The sequence below is a fragment of the Dendrobates tinctorius genome, unplaced genomic scaffold (assembly GCF_039654945.1).
Source record: "Dendrobates tinctorius isolate UK_male_01 unplaced genomic scaffold, ASM3965494v1 ptg000089l, whole genome shotgun sequence".
In the NCBI taxonomy this organism is placed as follows: domain Eukaryota; kingdom Metazoa; phylum Chordata; class Amphibia; order Anura; family Dendrobatidae; genus Dendrobates; species Dendrobates tinctorius.
Window position 1 is genome coordinate 17,015,128 of NW_027361757.1, and position 26,779 is coordinate 17,041,906.

General features: G+C 43.1%; 1 protein-coding gene across 8 annotated transcripts in view; it reads left to right on the forward strand.

The window, feature by feature from the left end:
- The window catches only part of LOC141098241 (serine/threonine-protein phosphatase 2B catalytic subunit beta isoform), a 119,491-nt gene that overhangs the window by 58,623 nt on the left and 34,089 nt on the right, over positions 1-26,779 (forward strand). For 4 of the 8 annotated variants that reach the window (XM_073585859.1, XM_073585864.1, XM_073585863.1 and 1 more), the window contains exons 11-12: positions 1,332-1,358; positions 13,971-14,055. In XM_073585859.1, the coding sequence (XP_073441960.1) occupies positions 1,332-1,358; positions 13,971-14,055 (112 nt within the window). The remainder of the gene's footprint in view (positions 1-1,331; positions 1,359-13,970; positions 14,056-26,779) is intronic. The other 4 variants (XM_073585860.1, XM_073585865.1, XM_073585862.1 and 1 more) reach the window with 2 other exon arrangements.

Genomic DNA, 26,779 nt, shown 5'->3' on the forward strand with positions numbered 1-26,779 from the left:
CTGTTTCCCCACAGATCAGACTGCATGTTAGCATGACGGGTTCCTGATAGAGCAACATTAGCTTATCAAGATATACTCTATTAGCGACCAAATAAAGATTATTTCTCCACCATTACAAAAAAGTCAGTCTGTTTTCACATTTAAACTAAATCTGTAAAGTCATAAAGTCTAACTTGTTAACTCTATCTTTTTGGATAACTTTTTTTTTGCCTTTTTTTTTTTTTTTTTTAACCTTTGTGTCAATTACCCAGTTGTAGAATTCAAAAGTTAATCTGTGATTGTAAAGTCATTTGTTTCGAAATCCTATTCTTTATGCCATCAGTATTTGGGTCTTTTTTTTTTTTTTCCTATGAGGAATGGAAGAATGTGACCATTTATACTATTCCTGTTTATCAGCTGATGTAACTATCTCTTAACTTCTGTCTAAACTTCGGATCACAGTATAAACCTATTAGCCCTCAGTAATCTGACTGTGAAGAGTAGAATGAGCAGCAGTAATTCTGATGGGCTGTGAAAAGTTGTCTTTTTTGCCACCAATGAAGTACACAGCTCCGTGCACCTTCTGTCTGTCACACATTCACACTTTTTTAGTGAAATATTGTAAACCACGAACGCCTGCTTGACTTGCTGCGCTGATGTATTATGCTTATCCCATTCTTTTGTGCAACCACATTTACTTATCCGCTCCATGATCATTGTACCTGCATTTACTGTGATAACTTATTTTACGAAGAATTTACATTTCTAGAATAGTCATCGTTTTATTACACGTGAACTTCTTCATTTCCCATGCCCCTCTCTTTATTTTTTTTTAAGTTTATCGTCTACTTTTCCATATTACAGTGGTAGGCAAGTGACGCAGGCTGTCAGATATTTTACGGAGAGACATTGGGTGTGGGTTTTTTATTTTTTTGTAACTATTATCCCGTGATCCGAAATCTTGTGCTGCTGATGGCATGTGTAAATTCTTAACCTTATAGCATCTAGATATCTGTCCTTTATTATGTATTTTTCACTTAACTCTACCGCAACACACATAACAGCACGTTGATGGATCTGTGGCCAATAAGGGGTTAACAACTTGTAAAACACTCGTGCCCAGCACCAAATTCAATAGCTGTTTACCGTATTTATTGCCACCATTATAGAGTCCCAGAGTTGCAGCTTTTCTCTTCCTTTTTTTCTCCTCTTCCTTTTTTGCCAGTCCACCCTCATTCATTCTTGCTGCTGCCAAGTAAAATATCTTTTTTTATTTATTTTTTTTTTTATTTGTCTCACTCACCTATTTCTCCATCGTTCACTTCCTTTTTTTCTGGACTCTCCATCTGAAGAACGACTCATATATGGCAATAGAAAAGGTACAGACCAGACAGAGCACCATTGTTTTGAAATATGACTTCCCAGTTTTTTTGAAGTTGCTACACGACACATTTAAACAATGTTACATGTCCGTTAAGTGTAGCATTATTTTTTCTTTGCTTTTCTTCCTTTAGGTGGTTTTTTTTTTTTTTCCTTCTTTCTGGCTCATACTTTTTAACCATGAGCACTAAATATAATTTGCATTTTGCATTGTCAGAAGTCATATTCCTAGACATCTGTCTTTCTGTGCATGGCATTTTCTCTTATGTTTCTTTCCATTCCTTCCATTCGTAGAGTCCATCCTCTTTGTCCGTGTCTAACATTCTGTATCATTGGCCCTGCATGACTGGGGGACACTTTCATTTGTGTGTGTTTCTGCTTCCTGGTTTTAGTACCATTTTTTTGTTCCTTTGACATTTCTGCATGTGATGTGTTTTCAAAGAATACGATAGATTGTGGTGTGTGAGATTCTGGTGGTGGTGGTGGGGGGGTTAAGACTTGGATGTGTTGCCAATATTTTAGTTGATGATGAGTAATGTAATTTATGTGGTATGTTAAATCTCAGCAGAAAATGACTGTTCAAACCAAGCACGTGTTCAGTGTACTCTTGGTATGGGGAACAGCTCTGTGCTCCTTCCCACAAACTTGTTTTCATCCATCCTCAGTTTCCTCTGGTAACGCCAGCGGTGGGCAGAGCTGGATGGAAAACGGGTAGATGGGAGGATGCACTAAACTTTGGGTATGCCCTGGGTGCGCACAGCACATTTACTTTATTTGAACAGTTTGTGCTGACACTCATTTTTTCTTTTCATGCATCTTTAATTGGGTATTTGCCTATTTATGATAAGTAAGTCATAGGCATATCTTCAATTGCTATATATATAATACATATATATTCCTCGATTGGATATGTAAAAAAAAAAATGTTCCTGTGTAGAGATAATCTTACAAATGTTCCCCTGCTGTGTAATGGCTGTGTCGGCTCCTGGGCACGGGAGGAAACCTGATCATCTACAGACAGGAGAGTATGGGATTGCTGCTCATTCCTTCTATTAGGTGAAGCATTTGCTGCTTTTTCTTTTTCTAAGAAGCACGCTTGGTAACTGTATTTATAAAATCAGGGTATTAATATACTCTCCTACCACTGCTCTCTCCGGTGTCCAGCGCTGTTCTTCTTTGCTTCTCTGTGACATCACCGTTCTGCTGACTGGCCGGGTCACGCTGCTCTCTGTGTGACCCTGAAGTCTATTTTACAAGGTAAGCCTATGAACTATCAGTGAGGCTCATAGGCTTTCATTTTAAAAAGGATTTCCGGCTTATGCGAAGCACATAGAGCGAGCCAGCTAGTCGGAGTTGTGGTGGCATCACTGATAAGCAGAGAAGAACGGTGCTGTACACCGGAGAGGACAGCGGTAGGCGAGTATATTAATATTCGCACTATATTGCATGCATATATTCATACATTGAATGAATAAATATTACTGGGGAGTGCTTCTTAAACCTATTTTAACTCCCAGAACAAATGGCTATCTGTATACTATTTTGCTTCCTCCTTGCCCAGAAGCTGTGGTATGTTAAGACCATGTTCTTGCACGGTCAGACGCAGTCATTATGGAATACATAGCAGAGGTGCAAACATATGTGTATATATATTTTAGTAAAATGTACTTTTAATGGAAAAACCCCCTTTAAATCCAGTGGTGCATTTGTAGATAGTATGCCCATCTGTGTATTCTGCTTGGAATTCTTGTTGGCATATTTTTATTTAATAATACTCTGCCTTACATGAATATTTATCATATAGTCATTAGCTCTGGTTTCCCCACATAAGTGATAAAAAACAAAAAAGTGGGCAAGACTATTTTTTAATATACTGTATTTTGCGGATTATAAGACGCACCCCAAATTTTGAGGGAAAAAAACTACTTTTTTTAATAAAATAGTGGTGCCTCTTATAATTAATGCGTCTTTTTGCTTACCGGGGGGTGGTGGCTGCGGTGAAGCGGGGTCCCAGGGTCACTGCTGGAGGAGGCAAGAGTGGCACGTTGTTGCAGGCTGGGATGAAGGGGTGTTCCGCTGTGGGTTAAAAAGTCTGCGGTGCTGTCTGGTGCGGGGGAAGGCTCCGACGGCATTTTGTGAAAGCACGGAGACCCCCCGCACATCCCTTACTGCGATGCAGTGGCCTCCGGGTAAATGGCCGCCGGGGGCATCACATACTCAAATTGAGATCCCGGCGCCGAGATCTCAATCTGGGCATGCGCCGCCCCCGTAGGCTACCGCATCACAGTAATGGATGTGCGGGGAATCCGGGCTTTCACAAAATGCCGGTGGAGCTTTTCCCGCGTGCACCACAGAGCACAGCAGCGGCGTATATCAGAACACCCCCTCATCCCAGCCTGCAGCAACGCGCCACTCTTGCCTCCTCCAGCAGCGACCCTGGGACCCTGCTCCACAGCGGCCAGTAAGGTATATCCATTTTCCCCCAAAATCTGGGGGGGGGGGAGGGGAGTGTGTCTTATAATCGAAAAAATACGGCATATACCATACATTGAGTATTTGCATTATAACAATGTTTTTTTTGTTTTTTTTTACACTTCTTTTTTGTTTTAGAAAATATTGAAAACTATTCAAAGAATAAAATCACAGCATTGGTCATACTAAAATATAAATTCATAACCGCTTTGAGCAATCCCTCTGTTTATTTAGGAAATGTGTGAATATATTGACATGTGGGTGTTGCCTTCTCTTTGTCTCGTGCTTATGAACCTTCAGTCTGATAATGTTAGCCTGATTGGGCAATGTCCCTAGTGTGCCAGGACAAGCTTCTTTGATGAATGAAATTAAGACACAAGTAATTTTGCAAAAACTGGATAGAAGAAAATAGCTGGAAACCCTTTTCACTTTTAGAGATACAAGCTTGAGGGTTTAGGCTAGTACATGAGTGAGCTTGTGGTGTTTCATTGTGACATCATATCTATAGACTTTCTATGGTTTCACTTTACGAACTACCACTGTAGCAAATATGTTTGATGCTCTGTCACTGGTTGCAAGTCAACTTGTAGAGACTACAGTGCCAGAATCATGTGACTGTGTCCTCTAGTAAAATGCAGAACAGGGGTTGGGATAGACTGATGATGTGCTAGTGGCACATGATCAAAGTGTACATAGAATCATAGAATCGTAGAGTTGGAAGGGACCTCCTGGGTCATCTGGTCCAACCCCCTGCTCAAAGCAGGATTCACTATATCATCCCAGACAGAACTCAACACCTCTCGTGGCAGCCTGTTCCATTGATCACCCTAACTGTCAAATCAATGCGTCACTGGTGTAGGCAGTTGGCTTTGTTGGACATATTTGGCTTTATTGAATAAAGAAAACTAGGAAAAAAAATCTTGGGCAAACCTTTTTTTTTCTCTCAGTAGTATGTTCATTTTTCTGAATCAGAATATTGCAATGTGTTTTGTCTGTCTGGTATTTTCCATAGGTCACTTTTACATCACAGTGTAGGTTTAGCAGCATAATACTTACCCTGCTAGAATCTAGAGCCTCTGTGTGCTGTCATTCAAGCTCTATACAGTGCTGTATTTACAGAGGTATTCTCCCATAGCATAATTGCTTTTACACGGTTTTTGTAGAGAATGGAACAGAAAAACAACTACAGTTGTGCTCAAAAGTTTACATACCCCGGCAGAATTTTTGCTTTCTTGGCCTTTGTTCAGAGAATATTAATGATAACACCAAAACTTTTTCTCCACTCATGGGTAGTGGTTGGGTGAAGCCATTTATTGTCAAACTACTGTGTTTTCTCTTTTTAAATCATAATGACAATCCAAAACATCGAAATGACCCTGATTAAAAGTTCACATATTACCCCCTCTAACATCAATGACAGCTTTTAAGTCTTTTGTGGTAGTTGTAGATGAGGTTCTCTATTTTCTCAGATAGTAAATCTGCCCACTCTTCTTGGCAAAAAGCCTTCAGTTCCTGTAAATTCCTGGGCTGTCTAGCATGAACTGCGCACTTGAGATCTCTCCAGAGAGTCTCAATGATATTGAGGTCAGGAGACTGAGATGGCCACTGCAGAGCTTTCACTTTGTTCTGCTGTAGCTAATGACAAGTTGGCTTGGCCTTGTGTTTTGGGTCCTTGTCATGTTGGAACATGTAATTACGCTCCATGCACAGCTTCTGGGCTGATGAGTGCAAATTTGCCTCCAGTATTTGCTGATAACATGCTGCATTCATCTTTCCTTCAACTTTGGCCAAGTTTCCTGTGCCTTTGTAGCACACACATCCCCAAAACATCAGCGATCCACCTCTGTGCTTTACAGTAGGAATGGTGTTCATTTCATCATAGGCCTTGTTGACTTCTCTCCAAATGTAATGTTTATGGTTGTGGCAAAAAATTTCAATTTTGGTCTCATCACTCCAAATTACCTTGTTCCAGAAGTTTTGAGGGTTATCTCTGCCGTTTTGCGTATTGTAGGCGACATACTTTGTGGCATTTGCGCAGTAATGGCTTTCTTCTGGCGACTAGACCATGCAACCCATTTTTCTTCAAGTGCCTCTGTATTGTGCATCTTGAAACAGTCACACCACTATTTTTCAGAGAGTACAGTATTTCAGCTGATTATATTTGTGGGTTTTTCTTTGCATCCCGAACAATTTTCCTGGCAGTTGTGGCTGAAATTTTTGTTGGTCTACCTGACTGTGGTTTTGTTTTTACAGAGCCCCTGATTTTCCATTTGGTAATCACAGTTTGAATGCTGATGACTGGCATTATCAAAACCTTGGATATCGTTTTGTATCACTTTCCTGTTTTATACAGTTCAACTACGTTTTCCTGTAGATCGATTGACAATTCTTTGGCTTTCCCCATGACTTACAATCCAGAAAACGTCAGTGGCTGGATGAAAAAATGCAAGAGTCTGTCTGGATCCCAGAAACGCACTCAGCTTTTATGCGCGCACACACTGATTACAAGCAAACAGGTCACAGGTGAGGGTGTTACCTTTGGTAGCCATTCCAACCCATTTGTGTAAGCTTCTGTGCATGTTATCAGCCAAAATCACCAGGGTATGTGACCTTTTGATCAGGGTCATTTGGATGTTTTGGGTTGTCATTATGATTTAAAAAGAGAAGAAAACACAGTAGTTTGACAATAAATGGCTTCACCCAACTGCTACCCATGAGTGGAGAAAAAGTTTTGGTGTTATCATTCATATTCTCTGAACAAAGGCCAAGAAAGCAAAAATTCTGCCGGGGTATGTAAACTTTTAAGCAAAACTGTATATACAGTCATGGCCAAAAGTTTTCAGACTGGCACAAATTCTGCTTTTCACAGTTTGCCGCTTCACTGTTTTTAAATGTTTTCTGTGCTTACAGTTATAAGCATTTCATAAGTTTTTAAGATTTTATTGACAAAGACTGAATATTTAGGCTATGTGCACACGTAGCGGAACTCTTGCGGAAGTTATCGCGAGAATTCCATTCCGCGGGAAAATTTTTAAATTCCCGCGATTTTCCTGCAGAAAAACTAGCGATTTGCAAGCATAATTAGCTTGCAGAATGCTAGCGTTTTCCAAGCGATCTGGAGCATCGCTTGGAGAACTGATTGACAGGTTGGTCACACTCGTCAAACATAGTGTTTGACGAGTGTGACCAACCTTTTACTATTGATGCTGCCTATGCGGCATCAATAGTAAAATATATAATGTTAAAAATAATTAAAAAAAAAAAAAAAATCGGGTTATATTCACCTTCCGGCATCCCGCGCAATGCTCCCATTCCCAGTAATGCCTTGTGAAACCTTTGATGACGTCGCGGTCTTGCGATAATGTAGTGGTCTCGCAAGGAATAGGGACCGCTACATTATCGCGAGACCGCGACGTCATTAAAGGTCTTGCAAGGCATTACTGGAAACGGAAGCATCACTGAGGCCCTGGATGGCTGCACGGGACGCCGGAAGGTGAATATAACACCATTTTTTATTTTGTATTCTATTTTTTACAGGGATATGGTAACCAGAGCCCGGTGGACAGTCTCCTCTCCTCCGGACGGTGGGTACCATCCGCAATTGTTCTGCTTACTTTTCGCATGGTGGGCACAGCCACATGCGGGAAGTAAGCGGAACAATGCAACCCTATGGGTGTGGGATCGCCGCGATTCCGCAAAATAATGAGCATGCTGCGGATTTTTCCCATAGGATTGCATGGGATGCTGTTTTTCTGCGTTTTCGCTGCAAAATCGCGCGTTAAAAACGCCGCCAAGACGCAAAAAAAATGCGACGTGTGAACGCAGCCTCACAGTGTTCTCCGTTATTTTTCGAGACTTCTACAATTCCCCCTGGCAGCTAGATTTCAGCTTCTGGGCCAAATCCTGACAGGTGGTAATCCATTCTTGTTTAATCAGTGGTTGATGTTTATCACAATCGCTGTATTTCTTTTATCTAAACGCTTTTTGAGGATTGACCACCAGTTTTGAATTGGATTGAGATCTTGGGAGTTTCTTGGTGCGGACCTAAAATTTCAATAGTTTGTTTACCAAGCCACATATTTACTTTCTGACTCGGTGCTCCATGTTGGAAAAAAAATCACCAAATGTTTCCTTTATCATTGGGAGAAATTTCTCTTGATAACGATTCATACGATTCTTAGAGAAAATTGTGAATGAGCTCACTGTTTGGATGGAAAGCCATCCCACACATGAATGTCCTCAGGATACTTTACTATTGGCATGAGCTAGAACTCATGGTAGGTCTCACCTTTTCGTCTTCAGACAATCCAACAAGATGTTCCATATAATCTGTGTCCATGATGGCTTTCTTGGAAATAAGTGGCTTTCTTGTCACCAGGCCAGTCTCCGAAGATTTTGCCTCTCTTTGCGTGCAGATGCACGGACACCTGCTTGCTGCCATTCCTAAGCAGACTTTGCACTGGTGTTGAACTGATCCCATAGCTGAATTCTTATGAGACAGTGCTACCACTTGCTGGACTCTCTTGGTACTGTGAAGCTTTCTTCACATCAATTGAGGCTCTCACTTTGAAGTACTAGATCAGTATTTCCCAAACTCCAGTTCTCCGGACCCCCAACACGTCATGTTTTCTGGATTTCCTTAGTATTGCACAGGTGGTGCGTCATAGAAAATATTAAAATCTCTGAAGCCACTTGTGGGGGGTATTCACCCCCTCCCGTCCCCCACAGATTTGTAGTAGCAAAAATAGCTAACAGTCTGAGCCTCTTAGAAATAGACTGGTACAATAGGCATACAGAAGTAGGATATTGGGTATAGCTTTATATTAGCAGTCCTAATTAAAATGCAGGATGCTCTTTTTCGAAGTAAAAGACCCCGGCAGTGGCAATGAGGATGTCTATTGTGCATAGACAAAGGTATATAGATTGGACAGGTAATTAAGGCAGCATACCTATTGTCTCTCCAAAAAGTACATCCTGCAAAGCTTTGCCCTCTCAGAGTAAATGTTAGATTTACAATAGCCAGCCCAGACTTGGGGCCCCCAGAAGAAAATTATGAATATTGGGGCTTGAATAGATCAGATAGTGATGGGACATACATTTTCAGCTTCAGGACGAATTGGGGAAGAAGATGCATATTTTGTCATAACTATATCCTAACCCCTGACTGTAGACCACAAATCAATAGTGTGCAGATGACTGACTTGTTTGGTGTCAAAAAAGGTAAAATCTCAATAAAAAATGTGCCGGTGATCTTGAACTTCTGCAGTTGTTGTTGAGATATCGCATAAATTGGGAATTTCATAAAATCCTAAAGGGCCGAGAGCTTCCCACTTGAGGTCATCACAGGGCTGTGTGAGTGTAACTCATGTGCTGATAGAAGGTCAAGACAAATTATGATCTGTGTTAAATGCTGAGGGAGATACATACCAGTATAGGCTTGATCCTGTTACCAGACGTTTTCGGTTGGAATGCTTCATTCCACTTAGTGGAATCATCTTGATGATCAGCGCAGTACGTTCTTTTGTTAATTTTGTCCTCTGTGTAAAATCTTGCGTGTGTGTGTATATGTATGTATATATATATATACAGTGCCTACGAGTAGTATTCAACCCCCTGCAGATTTAGCAGGTTTGATAAGATGCAAATAAGTTAGAGCCTTCAAACTTCACACAAGAGCAGGATTTATTAACAGATGCATAAATCTTACAAACCAAAAAGTTATGTTGCTCAGTTAAATTTTAATAAATTTTAAACATACAAGTGTGGGTCAATTATTATTCAACCCCTAGGTTTAATATTTTGTGGAATAACCCTTGTTTGCAATTACAGCTAATAATTGTCTTTTATAAGACCTGATCAGGCCAGCACAGGTCTCTGGAGTTATCTTGGCACACTCCTCCATGCAGATCTTCTCCAAGTTATCTAGGTTCTTTGGGTGTCTCATGTGGACTTTAATCTTGAGCTCCTTCCACAAGTTTTCAATTGGGTTAAGGTCAGGAGACTGACTAGGCCACTCCAACACCTTGATTTTTTGCCTCTTGAACCAGGCCTTGGTTTTCTTGGCTGTGTGCTTTGAGTCGTTATCTTGTTGGAAGATGAAATGACGACCTATCTTAAGATCCTTGATGGAGGAGCGGAGGTTCTTGGCCAAAATCTCCAGGTAGGCCGTGCTATCCATCTTCCCATGGATGCGGACCAGATGGCCAGGCCCCTTGGCTGAGAAACAGCCCCACAGCATGATGCTGCCACCACCATGCTTGACTGTAGGGATGGTATTCTTGGGGTCGTATGCAGTGCCATCCAGTCTCCAAACGTCACGTATGTGGTTGGCACCAAAGATCTCGATCTTGGTCTCATCCAACCAGAGAACCTTGAACCAGTCTGTCTCAGAGTCCTCCAAGTTATCATGAGCAAACTGTAGACGAGCCTTGACATGACGCTTTGAAAGTAAAGGTACCTTACGGGCTCGTCTGGAACGGAGACCATTGCGGTGGAGTACGTTACTTATGGTATTGACTGAAACCAATGTCCCCACTGCCATGAGATCTTCCCGGAGCTCCTTCCTTGTTGTCCTTGGGTTAGCTTTGACTCTTCGGACAAGCCTGGCCTCGGCACGGGAGGAAACTTTCAAAGGCTGTCCAGGCCGTGGAAGGCTAACAGTAGTTCCATAAGCCTTCCACTTCCGGATGATGCTCCCAACAGTGGAGACAGGTAGGCCCAACTCCTTGGAAAGGGTTTTGTACCCCTTGCCAGCCTTGTGACCCTCCACGATCTTGTCTCTGATGGCCTTGGAATGCTTCTTTGTCTTTCCCATGTTGACCATGTATGAGTGATGTTCACAAGTTTGGGGAGGGTCTTAAATAGTCAGAAAAGGCTGGAAAAAGAGATAATTAATCCAAACATGTGAAGCTCATTGTTCTTTGTGCCTGAAATACTTCTTAATACTTTAGGGGAACCAAACAGAATTCTGGTGGTTTGAGGGGTTGAATAATAAATGACCCTCTGAATAAACTTTTCACAATTTAAAAAAAAAATTAAACAAAGAAATAACATTCTTTTTTGCTGCAGTGCATTTCACACTTCCAGGCTGATCTACAGTCCAAATGTCACAATGCCAAGTTAATTCCGAATGTGTAAACCTGCTAAATCTGCAGGGGGTTGAATACTACTTGTAGGCACTATATGTGTGTGTGTGTGTATGTATGTATATATGTGTGTGTGTATGTGTATGTATATATATATATATATATATATATATATATATATATATATATATATATATAATATAGTGTGTGTGTACATATAATCACCGCCCATTGTTTTGGATTAAATTGAACATTTAATAGTATCCAAAAAAGAAAAATGAAACTGCAGCACTCGCCCTCTCCTTTGGTGGCTAGAAGTCTTTTGATTCATTGAAATGGACATATGCATAAAATTGTGGTAGTGCAGGTACAGAGGAAGATTCAGCCGGTGTATGTCTTCTGTGCCCCCTGTCTGAATCTTCCTCTGTACCTGCACTACCGTACTTTTATGAATATGTCCATTTCAATGAATTAAAGGACTTTGGCCACCAAAGAATCGGGTGAGTGCTGCTGTTTGACTTCTTTTTGGATACCATATGCACTGTCAGCATAGCACCACCCAGCAGAGATCCCAACGAGGTTGTAACAAGTAATCCTGGAAAATAAACTCAATATAGCTATAAAATTGTTGCCTCTTTATCTTAATTGGCAATAGCATTTAAAAGTTCGGTTCCTTTTGTTCTGTAACCCGCACCCCTTAAGCCATACGCTAATAGAACCAGGCCTCCAGACACCCTGTGTAAAACATGACTGGTGGTGGCAGCGAGTAGTCTGGGGTTATCGTGGAGTTTGCAACGACTGTATCGAGGGTATATACATATATTCGATGCGTTATAATCGGCGGTGCATATACCATACAAAACGGAGACACTCCAGCTCCACGAACTGTGATTCTTTATTCACATAAGCAATTCGGAGGACATACACAGCGATACAGATTCACGTGACCCGCATTAACGCGCTTCAGTTGTCTGCTCACTCTAAGCTGGAGTCTCTTCATATTGTATTTTCCACTCCTTGACAAGGCGCTTCTGGGCTTCAAACACCCTCAAGATGCAATAGCGGTGAACTGGATCTTATTTCATCGTATATAACATACGATCACCGTTTCCCGATAACCGGCCTATTAGTGGAAACGGCCTGCGGCTTTCTTAGGCCTCTTTCACACTTCAGTTTTTTGCATCAGTTCAAATCCGCCAAAAAGTCAGACAAGCGGATCCGTTCTCAACTGATGTGAACGGATGCCACAGGATCCGTTTTCAGACAGATCCTGAAAATGAGGAAATTTAAAGGATCCGCTAGCCGAGAGAGAGAGAGAGAGAGAGAATATGAGAGAGAGAGAATATGAGAGAGAGAATGAGAATATTTCGGGTTAAATGAGTGTCTGGAGGATCCGCCAGAGAAAAAAACGTTGCAAGCTCCGTTTTGAAATCTTTGAGGATGGTGACGGACAGCAACTTTTGGCGGATCCTCAAAAAAAACGGATGCAACGGACGGCAATCCGTCACAATCCGCCATTAATGGAAGTCAATGGGGAAAAAAAACGGATCCTCATAAGAAAATTGAGGATCCGTCTTTTTCAAAACCTGGCGGATTGTGACTGATTGTAAAAAGCTGAAGTGTGAAAGAGGCCTTAGTTGGTAGTCGTACAATCACGGAATTGTCACGACGATAGGGGGCAGCAGAAAGCTGTTCGCTCCAAACATAACAGCTGGTGGGTTGATATAAAAGTCTCCCCCCCCCACTGCTGTCTTTGCCATGATGTAATTATTATTAAGACATCAGAAACTGCCCCAGGTTTTCTCATTGGTGCAATATTAAGGAAATCCTGAAAGCATGGTGTTTTGGGGGGAAGTGGGTCCTGAGGACAGACTTGGGAAACACTGTTCTAGATTATATAAATGGTTGGTTTATGGGCAACCTTACAAGCAGCAATGTCCTTCCCAGTAAAACCCTTTTGATGCAAATAATTTATTTTTATATAGCGCTAACATATTCCGCAGCGCTTTACAGTTTGCACACATTTTCATCACTGTCCCCGGTGGGGCTCACAATCTATATTCCCTATCAGTAGGTCTTTGGAGTGTGGGAGGAAACCGGAGTACCCGGAGGAAACCCACGCAAACACGGGGAGAACATACAAACTCCTTGCAGATGTTGTCCTTGGTGGGATTCGAACCCAGGTCCGCTAACCACTGAGCCACCGTGCTGCCCTGCAGTGATAACTGCATAACAAAGCATATTTAGTTAGTCTCAAAATTTTTTGCCATGACTGTATGTCCTAAAAAAAAAATATCCAGCAGTCAGAGACCAAAAATTGGTATAGGTGTCATGCAGTGGTTCAGTACAGAGCCTTAATATGGTCTTGTACATGACCCCTATTATGAGCTTAGTTTGTACATGCTGGTTTCTTACAACTAGAGTGAAGAAAAGACAGAAAAAGCTTATACCTATGGCGGTTTTTTTTTTTTTCTTTATACATTTTCTTGGCTTGACTTGTGATATCAGCTAGCTTGAGCATATATTTGTATGAATGAAAGTGGCCAAATTTTATTGAAGCATTTTTAGTTTTCTATGTTGTGTGTAAGAATGGGGTTCACCTACAGTTTTGTGGTTTTAATCCTCAGAACAGGTGAGTGAAATAGAAAGATGAAGGAAAAAAATCCAAAAAAACTTTTTTTTTTCCTCCAAAACACGTAAGAGCCCACGGTTGTATGTTCCATGTAATCCTCTCCACGTACATTTCTATGCTTCTCTCTGATCATTCAGTGTTTTAACGCCTTGTTATCTGAATGTCACATGTTCACAACTACAATTGACTTAAAGCCCTTAACAGCAAGAACGGACCCCTCCTGCCCACAGTTCAACAGTCCTTTTGCTCTGGTTTGTTTTATATCTTGCTTTATCAGTGTACTTAACCAAAAACGATTGTAAGTTTGTAAAAACAAACTTTATAAAGCGTGTGGTGGTGTGTTGTAATTTGTGTAAGATTTGTTGTAATATTCTGCGAACTGCCTATTCTTGAGCTTGAGATTCTTCTTATTCCATTGAAAGTAGGTACAGCTGCAGCTCGTAAAGAAATCATCAGGAACAAAATACGGGCAATCGGAAAGATGGCGCGCGTCTTCTCTGTGCTCAGGTAAGTGACAATATGTTTCTTGTGCAGATACCACTATGATTGGGAGCATCTTTTTTTTTAATTGGGTTATTTTTGACACCTGGTCTGCCGCATCATAGTAATATTACATTTACAGAGTTAGACGCTTTCTTTCTTGCTTGATTATTCAAATTACTATGGTGTCTTTTTTTTTTTTTCTTTCCTTGTAGCACTTACCCATCCGTTAGGCTATGTGCACACATTCGGAAATGCTGTGGAAATTTCCGCAACTCCCGCCGGTAAAACGCATGCGGAATTTGCATGCGTTTTCCCGCTAAACACAAGTGTTTTGCAAGCGTATTTAGCTTGCAGAATGCTTGTGCTTTCCAACCGATTTGAAGCATCGCTTGGAAAGGTGACTGACAGGTTGGTCACACTTGTCAAACATAGTGCTTGACAAGTGTGACCAACTTTTTACTATTGATGCTGCCTATGCAGCATCAATAGTAAAAGATAGGATGTTAAAAAAGAAAAAAAAAAAGATTCTCACCCTCCGACGGCCCCCCCGGCCCTTAGCGACGCTGCCGGCATCTTCCGGTCCCAGTGATGCTTTACGCGAAGGACCTTTGTGACGTCACGCTCGCGAGAGCGCGACGTCATCTCAGGTGATACGCGCAAATCATCACTGGAACCGGAAGATGCTGGAAGCGTGGCGGACAGGCGGGAGAGCTTCGGGGGCCATCAGAGGGTGAGTATATCCCTATTTTTTTTTTTTTTTTTTTTTTTTTTTTATTTTAATTCTATTTTTTACAGGATTATGGTACCCAGGGCCTGGAGGACAGTCTCCTCTCCTCCAGACCCTGGGCACCATCCACACATGAAGTGCTCACCTTACGCATGGTGGGCATAGCAAAGTGAACATATCAATGCAATCCTATGGGTGCAGAATCGCCGCGATTCCGAGCAAAGATTGAACATGCTGCAGATTTTTCCACCATGCGATTGCATGGGATGCGTTTTTGCAGCGGAAAAACGTCGCTAAAAAAGCAACGTGTGCACATAGTTTAAGGCTATTTCCTCTACAGTGCTCATCATAAATGAGTACACCTCCTTTGAAAAGTGAGATTTTAATCAATATCTCACTGAATACAAGAGCAGTTTCTCAAATTTTGACAAGATGGAGCTTCATAACTTTTTTTTTTTTTAAACCCATTACTTGAAATTAAAGTTAAGTTAGTTTTCATTACAAGTTATGGGTTAAATGTTCTATGAAACTGTCTCGCAGTCTGACCTAAGGTTCCCCTGCCTTCCCTGAGCTATGGGATGGATTAGTGCTGTTCTCATCGGTGCGCTCTCCATCCTTGCTTTGTGTCCCCCCCCCCCCCCTCCCCCCCTGCATACCCAGGCATCTTCTTAGGTGATCAACTGGAACCCCCTCTGTGCCATGGGGAGCATATAGCAGGAATGTCCATAGTGATGATGCAAACTCTGCTGGTTCTTCTCACAGTACAAGAAAGAAGAGGTGGCGTAGTGCAGGTTTAATTTTTCACTCCCCAGGCCATTGCGGCCATCTTGGAAGCAGGAGCGCTGGAATATTAACTTGAAAGAAGGAGGCAAATGCATATTCTAGTTCCCTCCATGATAAATGTTTAGTCACTTTTCTGTCCCCGGTTAATTATGATATAATAAAAAAAATTGAATTGTTTCATTTTTTATTCTTTAATGGCAATATAAGTTGTGCACATAAATGGCACCACATCATTTTTCTACAGTCACATAGAATAAATGCCCTATCGTTAGGAGAATTTGATTTCGGCTGCATCATTTAATGACTTTTCACATGTGACTTTCTCATGATTCATTGTTTTATGATGGGGGAAGAGGAGTAAATACAGTTATAGCTTAGTCATAGCAAATCATAAAGGTTGTTTTCTGGGAACAGCTAACCCCACCATTGATGTATTTGCCCTTGGTAACTTACCTTGGAATTTGTTGGGATTGGAGCTTGTGGATACATCTGTCGTGGACTCTATAGACAGCATCCATTGCCTGTGATGGACACACCATAAGCTCTGAGCGGACCCTGTAACAGCCATACAGCTGATGGGTGGGTACCATGTCCAGGATTGCATCTCTGTTATGGTTTTGGAGCAAATCCTGACAGCTTGCTCTGCATGCTCACTCTTTTTGATCCTTCTGTTTTCATTTTTTTTCTTCTATATTTGGAAAATTCTTGAACCTTCCTGTTATTGTGGAGTGTACCTTTATATTTTAATTACTCGGCACATACTGTTTACCGCTAATTTTCAGATAGAGCGCTATTTCAGGTCTCGTTCTCGTGGCCATTTTGTCGGACAGTGTGATGTTTATATGCACAACTGACAGCACTCTGATCCAATATTAATGATTTTCCACATGGAAAAATCACAGCATGCACTATTCTGGTTCAATTTACAGATCCGAATAGTGCATGAAGCATCATCGAGCTCCTGCACCCATTCACTTTGTGGACGCGCACACCATGCCATTCACATCTGCAGTTTGCCGGTATGACTGGCCTGATTTTTACAATAGTTTTAAGAACCCAGCCTAATACAGTATAAGTAACATAAATTGAGAAATAAAGCATGGCTTACACCAGAATGAACGGTTTTGTGTGCAATCATTTTTATCACAAGTACAAAATTATTCATTCTCCTTTTTACTATAGCAGTTACCGTATTTTTCGAATTATAAGACGCACTTTTGTTCCCCCAAATTTTTGGGGAAAGTGGGGGGTTCGTCTTATAATCCGAACGTGTGCTGTAGATGAGGGGGGGCGGCTCTGGAGTGGTGTCAGGGGGCTGGGGTGGGCTGGCTGCGGGCTGCAGAGATAGCTGGAGGTCATGTGCTCCCACTCATTAGGCTCATGTAATATTCACTGCACACGCTGTCTATCACCTCAGTGCTGAAGCCGTGCCGAGTTGGTGGACAGGGGAGCAGCGCATATTGCATGTGCCTGCACTTTCCCCCCACTGCCCCGTCACTATAGTCACCTTCTGATGATGGCTCCGTGCTCCCAGCTCCCCCCTGGCTCTTCCTGTGTCTGTGCCAATAGGACCTGCGGGGGTCCATCGCTGCTCACCTCTGTGTCCTGTGTCAATGACGTTTAGGCAGCAGGGGGCGCGGTGACCTGTGCAGTGTGCAGCACTGCAGTCATGTGATGGAAGGTCCTGAAGCTACAATGAAATGCCTGTATGAGCAGCTCCTGGATGTCAGCACAGACGCAGGAAGAGCCGTGGGGGAGCTGGGAGCACGGAGCCATCATTGGAAGGTGAGTTAACTGTTTTTTTTTATCATGTGCTTGCCAGCAGGGGGGAATATAGGGACGGGGACGCAGTGTGCATGCCAGCAGAGGCGAATATAGTGACGGGGGGGCCGTGTGCATGCCAGCAGGGGGGAATATAGGGATGGGAGGGGCCGTGTGCTTGCCAGCAGGGGGCAATATAGGGGCAGGGGGACCGTGTGCATGTCAGCGGGGGGGAATATAGGAACGGGGGGGGGGGGGGGCCATGTGCGTGTCCGCATCAGCAGGGGGGGCATATAGTGACCAGGGGGACATATCCAGGATTTGCTCGGGGGGGGGGGGGGGCGCTATGTGCCAGCACAAGGGGGCCATGTACCAGGATGGGGGTTATATAGATACCAGGGTGAGGGACATATATATTATTTGAAAGATGGACACTGGCATTATAAGGCTACTTTCACACTAACGTTTTCTGGAGCTGCGGAGGGATGCGCATGGCCGCCCTGAAGCTCCGCCCCCTGCCGTGCCTCCTCCAGTCAGCCCGCCTATGGGCACATGACGCTGCACAGTGTTGCATTTTGGTGCACCATCAAAACGACGCATGCGCCGGCAAACGCATACCTGCGCACGGCCTGCGTACCCAATGCAAAAGATAGGGTACGCAGGCCGCATACAGCGTCTTGCGCCCATAGTCGGAGCTGACAGGAGGAGGCGCGACAGGGGGCGGAGCTTCACAGCGGCATGAGTGTAATGAGCGGTATCACGTGACCGCTGAAGGCAGGAAGGGGTCGGCTTATACACGAGTATATACAGTAATTTAGATACCTTAAAGATTCCTTTTTAAATTAAGTTTCCATTGCTTTTAATTGCATGTTAGTACATAGTTAGGAATATACGGTATGTTATTTGTTCTTCAAAAGAATTATAAAGTTACTGATTTGATTATAAGGCACTGAAAATATTTAATCTATTGGTGTGCCGTAAAAAAATATTGAGTATAATAGAGATGAGCGAGCACTAAAATGCTCGGGTGCTCATTGCTCGAACTGAGGAATTCCTGATACTCGCATACTTGTTTCAAGTGACAATAATGGGAAAGCCAAGCTTTTTTCTGGCATACCCTACATAGAGGTCTGGGGGGCAGTGAAAATGTTAAAATGGATGGGAAAAGTGCTGACTGGAAGGAGAACAGCATGGGGAAGACCGTGGATGAGAACAATGGTGTTACACTTTTACTCCACTTTAAGGAGTGAGAATAAAACCCATGATAAATTGCATTTTACAGGAAAAAAAAGTAAACCATTTTTTCCTTTCTAATGACTTGTATATAAGGCACAATTTAAAAAGAATTTTTTTTAAAAAAAATAAAATTTAACCCCATTACTCCCAAGGGTGGTTTACACGTTAATGCCCGGGCCAATTTTTACAATTCTGACCACTGTACCTTCATGAGGTAATAACGTTGGAACGCTTCAATGGATCTAGGCGATTTTGAGACTGTTTTCTCGTGACATATTGTACTTCACTTTAGTGGTAAAATTTCTTCGCTATAACTTGCGTTTATTTATAAAAAAAAAAACGGAAATATGGCGAAAATTTTGCAATTTTTAAACTTTGAATTTTTATGCCCTTAAACCAGAGAGTTATGTGACACAAAATAGTTAATAAATAACATTTCCCACATGTCTACTTTACATCAGCACAATTTTGGAAACAAAAATTTTTTTTTCTTAGGAAGTGATAAGGGTTAAAAGTTGACCAGCGATTTCTCATTTTTACAACAAAATCATTTTTTTAGGGACTACCTCACATTTGAAGTCACTTTGAGGGGTCTATATGGCAGAAAATACCCAAAACTGACACCATTCTAAAAACTGCACCCCTCAAGCTACTCAAAACTACATTCAAGAAGATTATTAACCCTTCCGGTGCTTCACAGGAGCAGAAGCAACGTGGAAATTAACATTTAACTTTTTAGTCACAGAAATGATCTTTTAGCAACAACTTTTTAATTTTCTCAAGGGTAACCGTAGAAATTGGACCCCAAAAGTTGTCCAATTTGTCCTGAGTATGCTGGTACCCCATATGTGGGAGAAAACTACTGTTTGGAATGGAGATTTTGATGGAATGGTCTGCCCGCTTCATGTTCCTTTTTGCAGAGCCCCTGATGTGCTTAAACAGTAGAAACCCCCCACAAGTGACCCCATTTTGGAAACTAGACCCCCTAAGGAACTTATCTAGATGTGTGGTGAGAACTTTGAACCCCCAAGAGTTTCACTAAAGTTTATACTGCCCGGGCGTGAAAATAAAAAATCTTTTAGTCCCCAATTTTTCACTTTCCCAAGGGTAACAGGTGAAATTGGACCTCAAAAGTTGTTGTCTAATTTGTCCAGAGTACGCTGGTACCCCACATGTGGGGGAAAAAACTGTTTAGGCACATGTCGGGGCTCGGAAGGGAGTGACGTTTAGAAATGCAGACTTTGATGGAACGGTCTGCGGGTGTCACTTTCCGTTTGCAGAGCCCCTAATGTGCCTAAACAGTGTAAAAAAAAAAAAAACCTACAAGTGACATTGTTTTGGAAACTAGACCCCCTAGGAACATATCTAGATGTGCCCCAACTAATCTAATGTTTCCGTTAAAGTAATTTAGTAGTGCATTGAGGTGTGGTACAATTTGAAGCAATCCTTCATACAGAGGCCAGGTTTTTCGGGGCAGGTGTCGCATTAATAAATGTTGTCCTTGCGTATTCTGTTTTTGTAACACACTCGACACCTTTTTTGCGATTTACCTCTTTTTGCAGTTTGCTGGACCTCCCCCGGGAAATGCTGACCTGGTACAATACGAGCACCTTCAGTTCCGGAAGTACTGGGCCCGCTCCTTCCAGAGTGCCAAACATCAGGGCCTTAACCACTACCTCCTGGAACTGAAGGTATGACGTATCAGTGTGGCGTGCACATCGTGACAGCAGGAATGCGTTGAGCATTGCCATTTGGACGATGTGCACGGCCAACTTTTTATACCACACCTTGGCTTTTCTCAAAGCATTGTACGGTTGGAGTAGTTGATCGGAGTGATCAAAGCCCCCCCCCCATGTTTTTATTGTACCCCAACACAGTCAGGTTTGCTGACCTGTGCAGAAGTACCCCGTACAGTGCTGAGGGCACTGCCATCACCGTGTATGGTGGTCAAGAGAAGGACATCCTCTTGTACTTGACCACCAGCAGGTGGTCGCTACATTGGGCTCTGCGCTCACCTTTTCGGAGCATCTGCCCAAGTAGCGTCTTCGTGGGGCTTCTCTGATTTTTGCGGTACCTCGTGCAGAGATGCAGAGAGGCATTTGTAGAGTGGGACGCTGGTATAAAATTTATCAGTGTAGAGGTGATAACCTTTATCCAGCAGTGGGTGCACCAAATCCCTTACACTCCCACTCACTCCCAGGACAGGACTCTCGGGGGGTTCAATCCTGGTGTCCTTTCCTTCGTACACTCAAAACCTGTGGGTGTACCCTGAGGTACTCTCACACAGCTTATAGAGTTTGATTCCGTACCTGGCCCTCTTACTGGGCAGGTATTGACGGAATCCGAGCCTGCCCTTAAAATGGATTAAGGACTCATCCATGGAGATGTCCCTTTGGGGCACGTACACTTCAGTAAACTTTTTGTGTTTGATGACTGGCCGAACTTTGAACAGACGGTCAAAGTCGGGGTCATCTCGTGCGGGACACTGTGCATTATCGTTAAAATGCATGAATTTGTGGATGGACTGAAAACGCGTCCGGACCATGACCATTCGGAACACTGGAATGTTGTATAAAATATCAACACTCCAATATTGCCGAAGTTTGGGCTTCTTCAGGATACCCAAGTGGAGGACCAGTCCGCAAAACTGCGTCATTTCAACTGCATCTACAGGAGACCAGTTAGAATATGATGAACGCGGGTTTTGTTAAAAAAATTGACGAGCGTACAAATTAGTTTGCTCCACCATGAGGTTAACAAAATCCTCAGAGAAAAAGACTTTGAAAAAGTCAATTCCTGTGAGGCTGGTGGTGTCAAACTTGATTCCTGATTCTGCCACATAATCAGGAATCAGTGGCTCGTAATTTTCGGGGGGCGAGGTCCGCACAGGGTCTGCTGAATCAGCTGCGGGCATGGTGGGCGCTGCCTCATTTTCTGTCCTGGGGCGTCTGCGTGGCGGTTCCGCAGGACCCCAGGAGGAAGATGAGAAGGGGGAAGAGGATGAAGAATCAGGGACGAACGTAATGAGCGGGACATTTTTTTGTGTGAGTATAGTGCTTGGATGTACTAAATAACTATGTGTGTGGGGGGGCACGCTAGTGATTGGTGCAAACTATTTTGAAAAAGAAAAAGCTAAAAGGAAAAAAGAGCAAATGGGGATGAAAAATACCTGTGAAAAAAAGTCTAAAACAGCAGGCCCTACATCTGATAAGTGAACGGCGTCACTTATCAAAATTTAGCTGCTGCTGGATGTGCACACACGGGTGGCGCAAGGGGGGTGAAAAAGAAAAGTGGAAAACAGCCGGCTCGAGCTTTGATAAGTGAATTGCGTCCCTTATCAAAATTCAGCGGCTGCTAAATGTGCACACGGAGGCGGCGCAAAGGGGGGTAAAAAGAGGGGGATTGGGGTGGATGAATAGAGATCGGGCAGGGATCAACAGTTAGGGTTGTAGTTAGGTGGCACAATGGGGGGGTGAAAAAAATGAAAAACTGCAGGCACAAGCTCTGATAAGTGACGCGCGTCACTTATCAAAGTTTTGCGGCTGCGGGATGTGTGTGCGGAGATGGAGCAAAGGGGGCTGAGTGAAAAAAAGCGAGCACAAGTGTTGATCGGTGAAGTGCGTCACTGATCAACGCTCGGAGGCGGCGCAAAGTGGGAAGGAGGATGGGGGGGTGAAGATAGATTGGGCAGAAGAGGATCATGGATCACTTAACACTTACAGTTGTAGTGTACTTTTTTCTTTCTTCTCCTTTTTTCTGCAGGGATTGTGATGCTACAGGTTGCTGTGGCACCACATTACCCAGCACAGGAGCTCTTGCTGCGTCTGACCTCTCTGCAGGATTCCTCAGCTAGAGTGAGGACACCTACAGAGACGTTAGACAGGTCACCTGCAAGTCAATGAAAGGTCACAGAGCGGTCACACGATATTCCGCCGCTGTGCCCTGCGATTGGCGCGATCGATTAGATCGGCGATCGAGCCAATCCGAGGGCTTTTCGCCGGTGCCTGGCAGCATCGGTACTCGATCCTAGCCTAGAAACTCGTTGGCTGAAATAATGAGAAGCGCTGTGATTGGCTGTTCGGAATTGAACAGCCAATCACAGCGCTCAGGGGGGCGGACCAGGGAGGAAACAGCCCGGGATGCCGAGGCCATCTACCCTGAGTTAAGATGGCGTTGGCATTTTAATGCGATCACCGCTACTTAAGTCGCAATGTCGCATTAAAGGGCATGACGTACTATTCCGTCCATGGGACTTGGGTCACATGGACGGAATAGTACGTCCAATGTAGGAAAGGGGTTAAGTAAACAATTTTTTTTTTTTTTAATTAAATTGGAAATTTCAGTGTATTTTATGATGAAAGCAAGAACTGCCAAAAATAAAGGACTCAGATACACCCTGTATTATGTATTAGACCTAAAGTAAGGTCTCATACACATTCTGTTTAAATTGTCATCTATTGGTATGCCTAGACTCATAAAAGCTATCCACTTTTGAGGGATATATACCAAGAAAATGGAATAGTCTGTGGGTGAGCAATATAATACCGATAAGGTTATGTGCACACGTTGAGTAAAATTTCAGCACCATTTCTGCATCTCTTGGCAGATGCGTTTTTGGTTGGTTTGAGTGATGTCAATGGTGAAAAACGCAGGGCAAAAATGCACAGAGAATTGACATGCTGCATATTATTTTCTGCACCAAATCTGCAAGTCAAAAATACTCCGTGTACGTGACACTTTAGTTTTGTCATTCGCTACGCTGGCATCTAATTTTGTCACAAATCCGAGTTGAAAAACTCCCATCAATCTGCATCTTGTGCATTCAACCTAAGGCCATGTGCACACGATGCAGATATCCAGCGGATCCTCAGCGGATTTTACCGCACAGAAACGTTGCATATCCGCATTGTGATGTACAGTAGCATGTTGGTCAATAGAAAAAAAAACCGCTGTGCAGACGCTGCGGATTTTTCCGCGCGGTTTTCTTGTGGTTCAAAATATGCAGCATGTCACTTCTTTTGTGCGGTTTTCCACCTGCTCCATTCTCCAAATCCGAAGGGGGAAATCCGCAGGGGAAAACCGCAAGAAAAAAGGAAGAAATCCGCAGGAAAAATGCAGGTCATTTGACCTGTGGATTTCTTCAATTCTGCGCGGAAAAATCCGCAGGGCAAAAGAATACGTCTGCACTGTGTGCACACGATGCAGGTTTCCAGCGTATCCGCAGCGGATTTTACTGCGCAGAAACGTTGCATATCCGCATTGTGATGTACAGTAGCATTTAAATCAATGGAAAAAAAAAACTGCTGTGCAGACGCTGCGGATTTTTCCGTGCGGTTTTCCTGCGGTACAAAATCCGCATCATGTCACTTCTTTTGTGCGGTTTTCCACCTCCCCAGTCTTCAAATCCGCAGGGGGAAAACCGCAGTGGAAAACCGCAAGAAAACCACATTAAGGCTGTGTGCCCACGTAGTGATTTTTAAGCGTTTTTGCCGCGATTTTCGGTGCGAAAATGTTTAAAAATCGTGTACAGAACGCCCCCCATGCATTCCTATAGCATTCCGCACATGCTGTGCTAATGCTGCGCTTTTTTCCGCGGCGGAATCGCATCGCGGAAAAAATCGCAGCATGCTCAATCTTTTGTGCGGAATCGCAAAGAATTGCCGCGATTCCGCACCCATAGGAATGCATGAGAATCGCTTACTTCCCGCATGTGGCTGTGCCCACCATGCAGGAAGTTAAGCGTCTCATGTGCGGTTGGTACCCACGGTGTGGAGGAGAGGAGACTGTCCTCCAGGCCCTGGGTACCATACCCCTGTAAAAAAAAGAATAAAAAATAAAAAATCGGGGTATACTTACCTTCCGGCGTCCCGCGCTGCATTCCCGGCCTAAGCGTTCCCAGTAATGCCTTGCGGCACGGGCCAGTGATGACGTAGTCTCGCGTGACTCTCTAGCGGTCTCGCGAGATCGCTATAGCAACGCGAGACTACGTCATCACAGGTCTCGCAAGGCATTACTGGGAACGCTGTGGCCTGGGAATGCAGCGCGGGACGCCGGAAGGTAAATATACACCGATTTTTATTTTTTTTTATTTTTTTTTTAACATTTTAACATTCTATCTTTTACTATTGATGCCGCATAGGCAGCCTCAATAGTAAAAACCTGGTCACACTTGTCAAACACTATGTTTGACGAGTGTGACCAACCTGTCAATCACTTTCCAAGCGATGCTTCAAATCGCTTGGAAAGTGCTTGAATATCGCACACGAAAATCGCGATCATAATCGCGGTAAAATCGTGCGGGGAAAAAAACGCACGATTTCTGGGAAGGAGTCCGGTTTTTGGTGTGCGTTTTAACACGCACCGTGGGCACATAGCCTAAAAGTGGAAGAAATCCGCAGGAAAAATGCAGGTCATTTGACCTGCGGATTTCTTCAATTCTGCGCGGAAAAATCCGCAGAGCAAAAAGTACGTCTGCATTCAGCCTTAGCCTAAGACTTTGAAAAAAGGTTTTGGAAGCTAGTATAGCAACGTGATCTACCCAAGAATATGGTACACTCTATGGATGAGTAATATAATATTGATAATTTTGAGTCTTATAACAATGAACTGTACCCAAGAAGAATGTAATGCCCTATGGATGAGCAATATAATACTGATAAGTTTTTGAACAAGTTTTTTGCGGGTTATATACCAACGAAATGTACTCAAGGCTACAGGTTAGTCTATGGATGAGCAATAGAATATCAATAAAAAAAATTTTAAACGGTTTTTGAGGCTTTTAGCAATATAATAACGATAAAATTTTGACCAAGTTTTTTTGAGGCTTATAGACCAACTAAATGTACCCAAGAAGGTGGTAATACCCTATGGATTAGCAATATAATGATTCATTTTTAACAAGTTTTTTTGTTTTATATAGCAATGAAATGTACTCCAGACCACAGAATACAGTGATTAATATAATAACGATAACATTTTGAAAAATGTACCCAAGAACACGTAATACTGCGTTGCTGAGAAATGTAACCCAGCAAAATTTGTAAAGTCTTGTTTATCATAAAACTGTACTTCAGAACACGGAATAGTGTATGGATAAGAAATGTGAAAAAACAAGCAAAATTTTCAAACTTTTTTTCTACTGTCATACACCACCAAAATGTGACAGAAAGCACATAATACTGTATGGATGAGTAATCTAATCCTGAACTTTCTACACTCTTTCTACATTTTGCATACCACTTTAACCCCTTCCTGCCATCCGACGTACTATCCCGTCCACGGTACCCGGGCCCGTATGACCGGGGACGGGATAGTACGTCGGCGCGATCAGCGGCGCCCACGTGGTGAGCGCCGCTGATCGCGGCCGGGTGTCAGCTGATTATCACAGCTGACACCCGGCACAATGTGTCAGGGGCGGTCACGGACCGCCCCCGACACGTTAACCCCTTGCACACCGCGATCAAACGCGATCGCGGTGTACCGGGGGTTAAAGGGAAGCATCGGCAGGGAGGGGGCTCCCTCCGTGCTTCCCTGAGCCCCCCACGGCAGCGCAATGTGCAGCGCTGCTGCGGGGGACTCCCTTCCTCCAGGCCCCCGAATCCAAGATGGCGACGGGGGCCTTCGGGGGCCTGCGGAAGCTGGCTTCCTCAGTGCCTGCAAAGCGCAGGCATGAGGAAGCCTTCGGCACTGCCTGTGTCAGATCGCTGATCTGTCACAGTGATCTGTGATGTGACAGATCAGCGATCTGTCACAGGACAGTGATGTTCCACCTGGGACTATTTAATAAAGTAAAAAAAAAAATAAAAGTGTAAAAATAATTAAAAAAAAATCGCCAAATAAATTAGAGAAAAAAAAAAAAATATTCCCCCAATAAATCCATTTTTTGGAAATAATAAAAAAAAAAACAATAAAAGTACACATATTAGGTATCGCCGCGTCCGTAACGACCCGCCCTATAAAACTGTCCCATTAGTTAACCCCTTTAGCGAACCCCTTAAAAAATAAAAATAAAAAACGAAGCAAAAAATAATGATTTATTATCATACCGCCAAACAAAAAGTGTAATAACGCGCGATCAAAAAGACGCATATAAATAGCCATGGTACCACTGAAAACGTCATCTTGTCCCGCAAAAAAACGAGCCGCCACACAGTATCATCAGCGAAAAAATAAAGTTATAGCTCGCTGAATAAAGCGATGCAAAAATAATTATTTTTTATATAAAAGTTTTCATTGCATAAA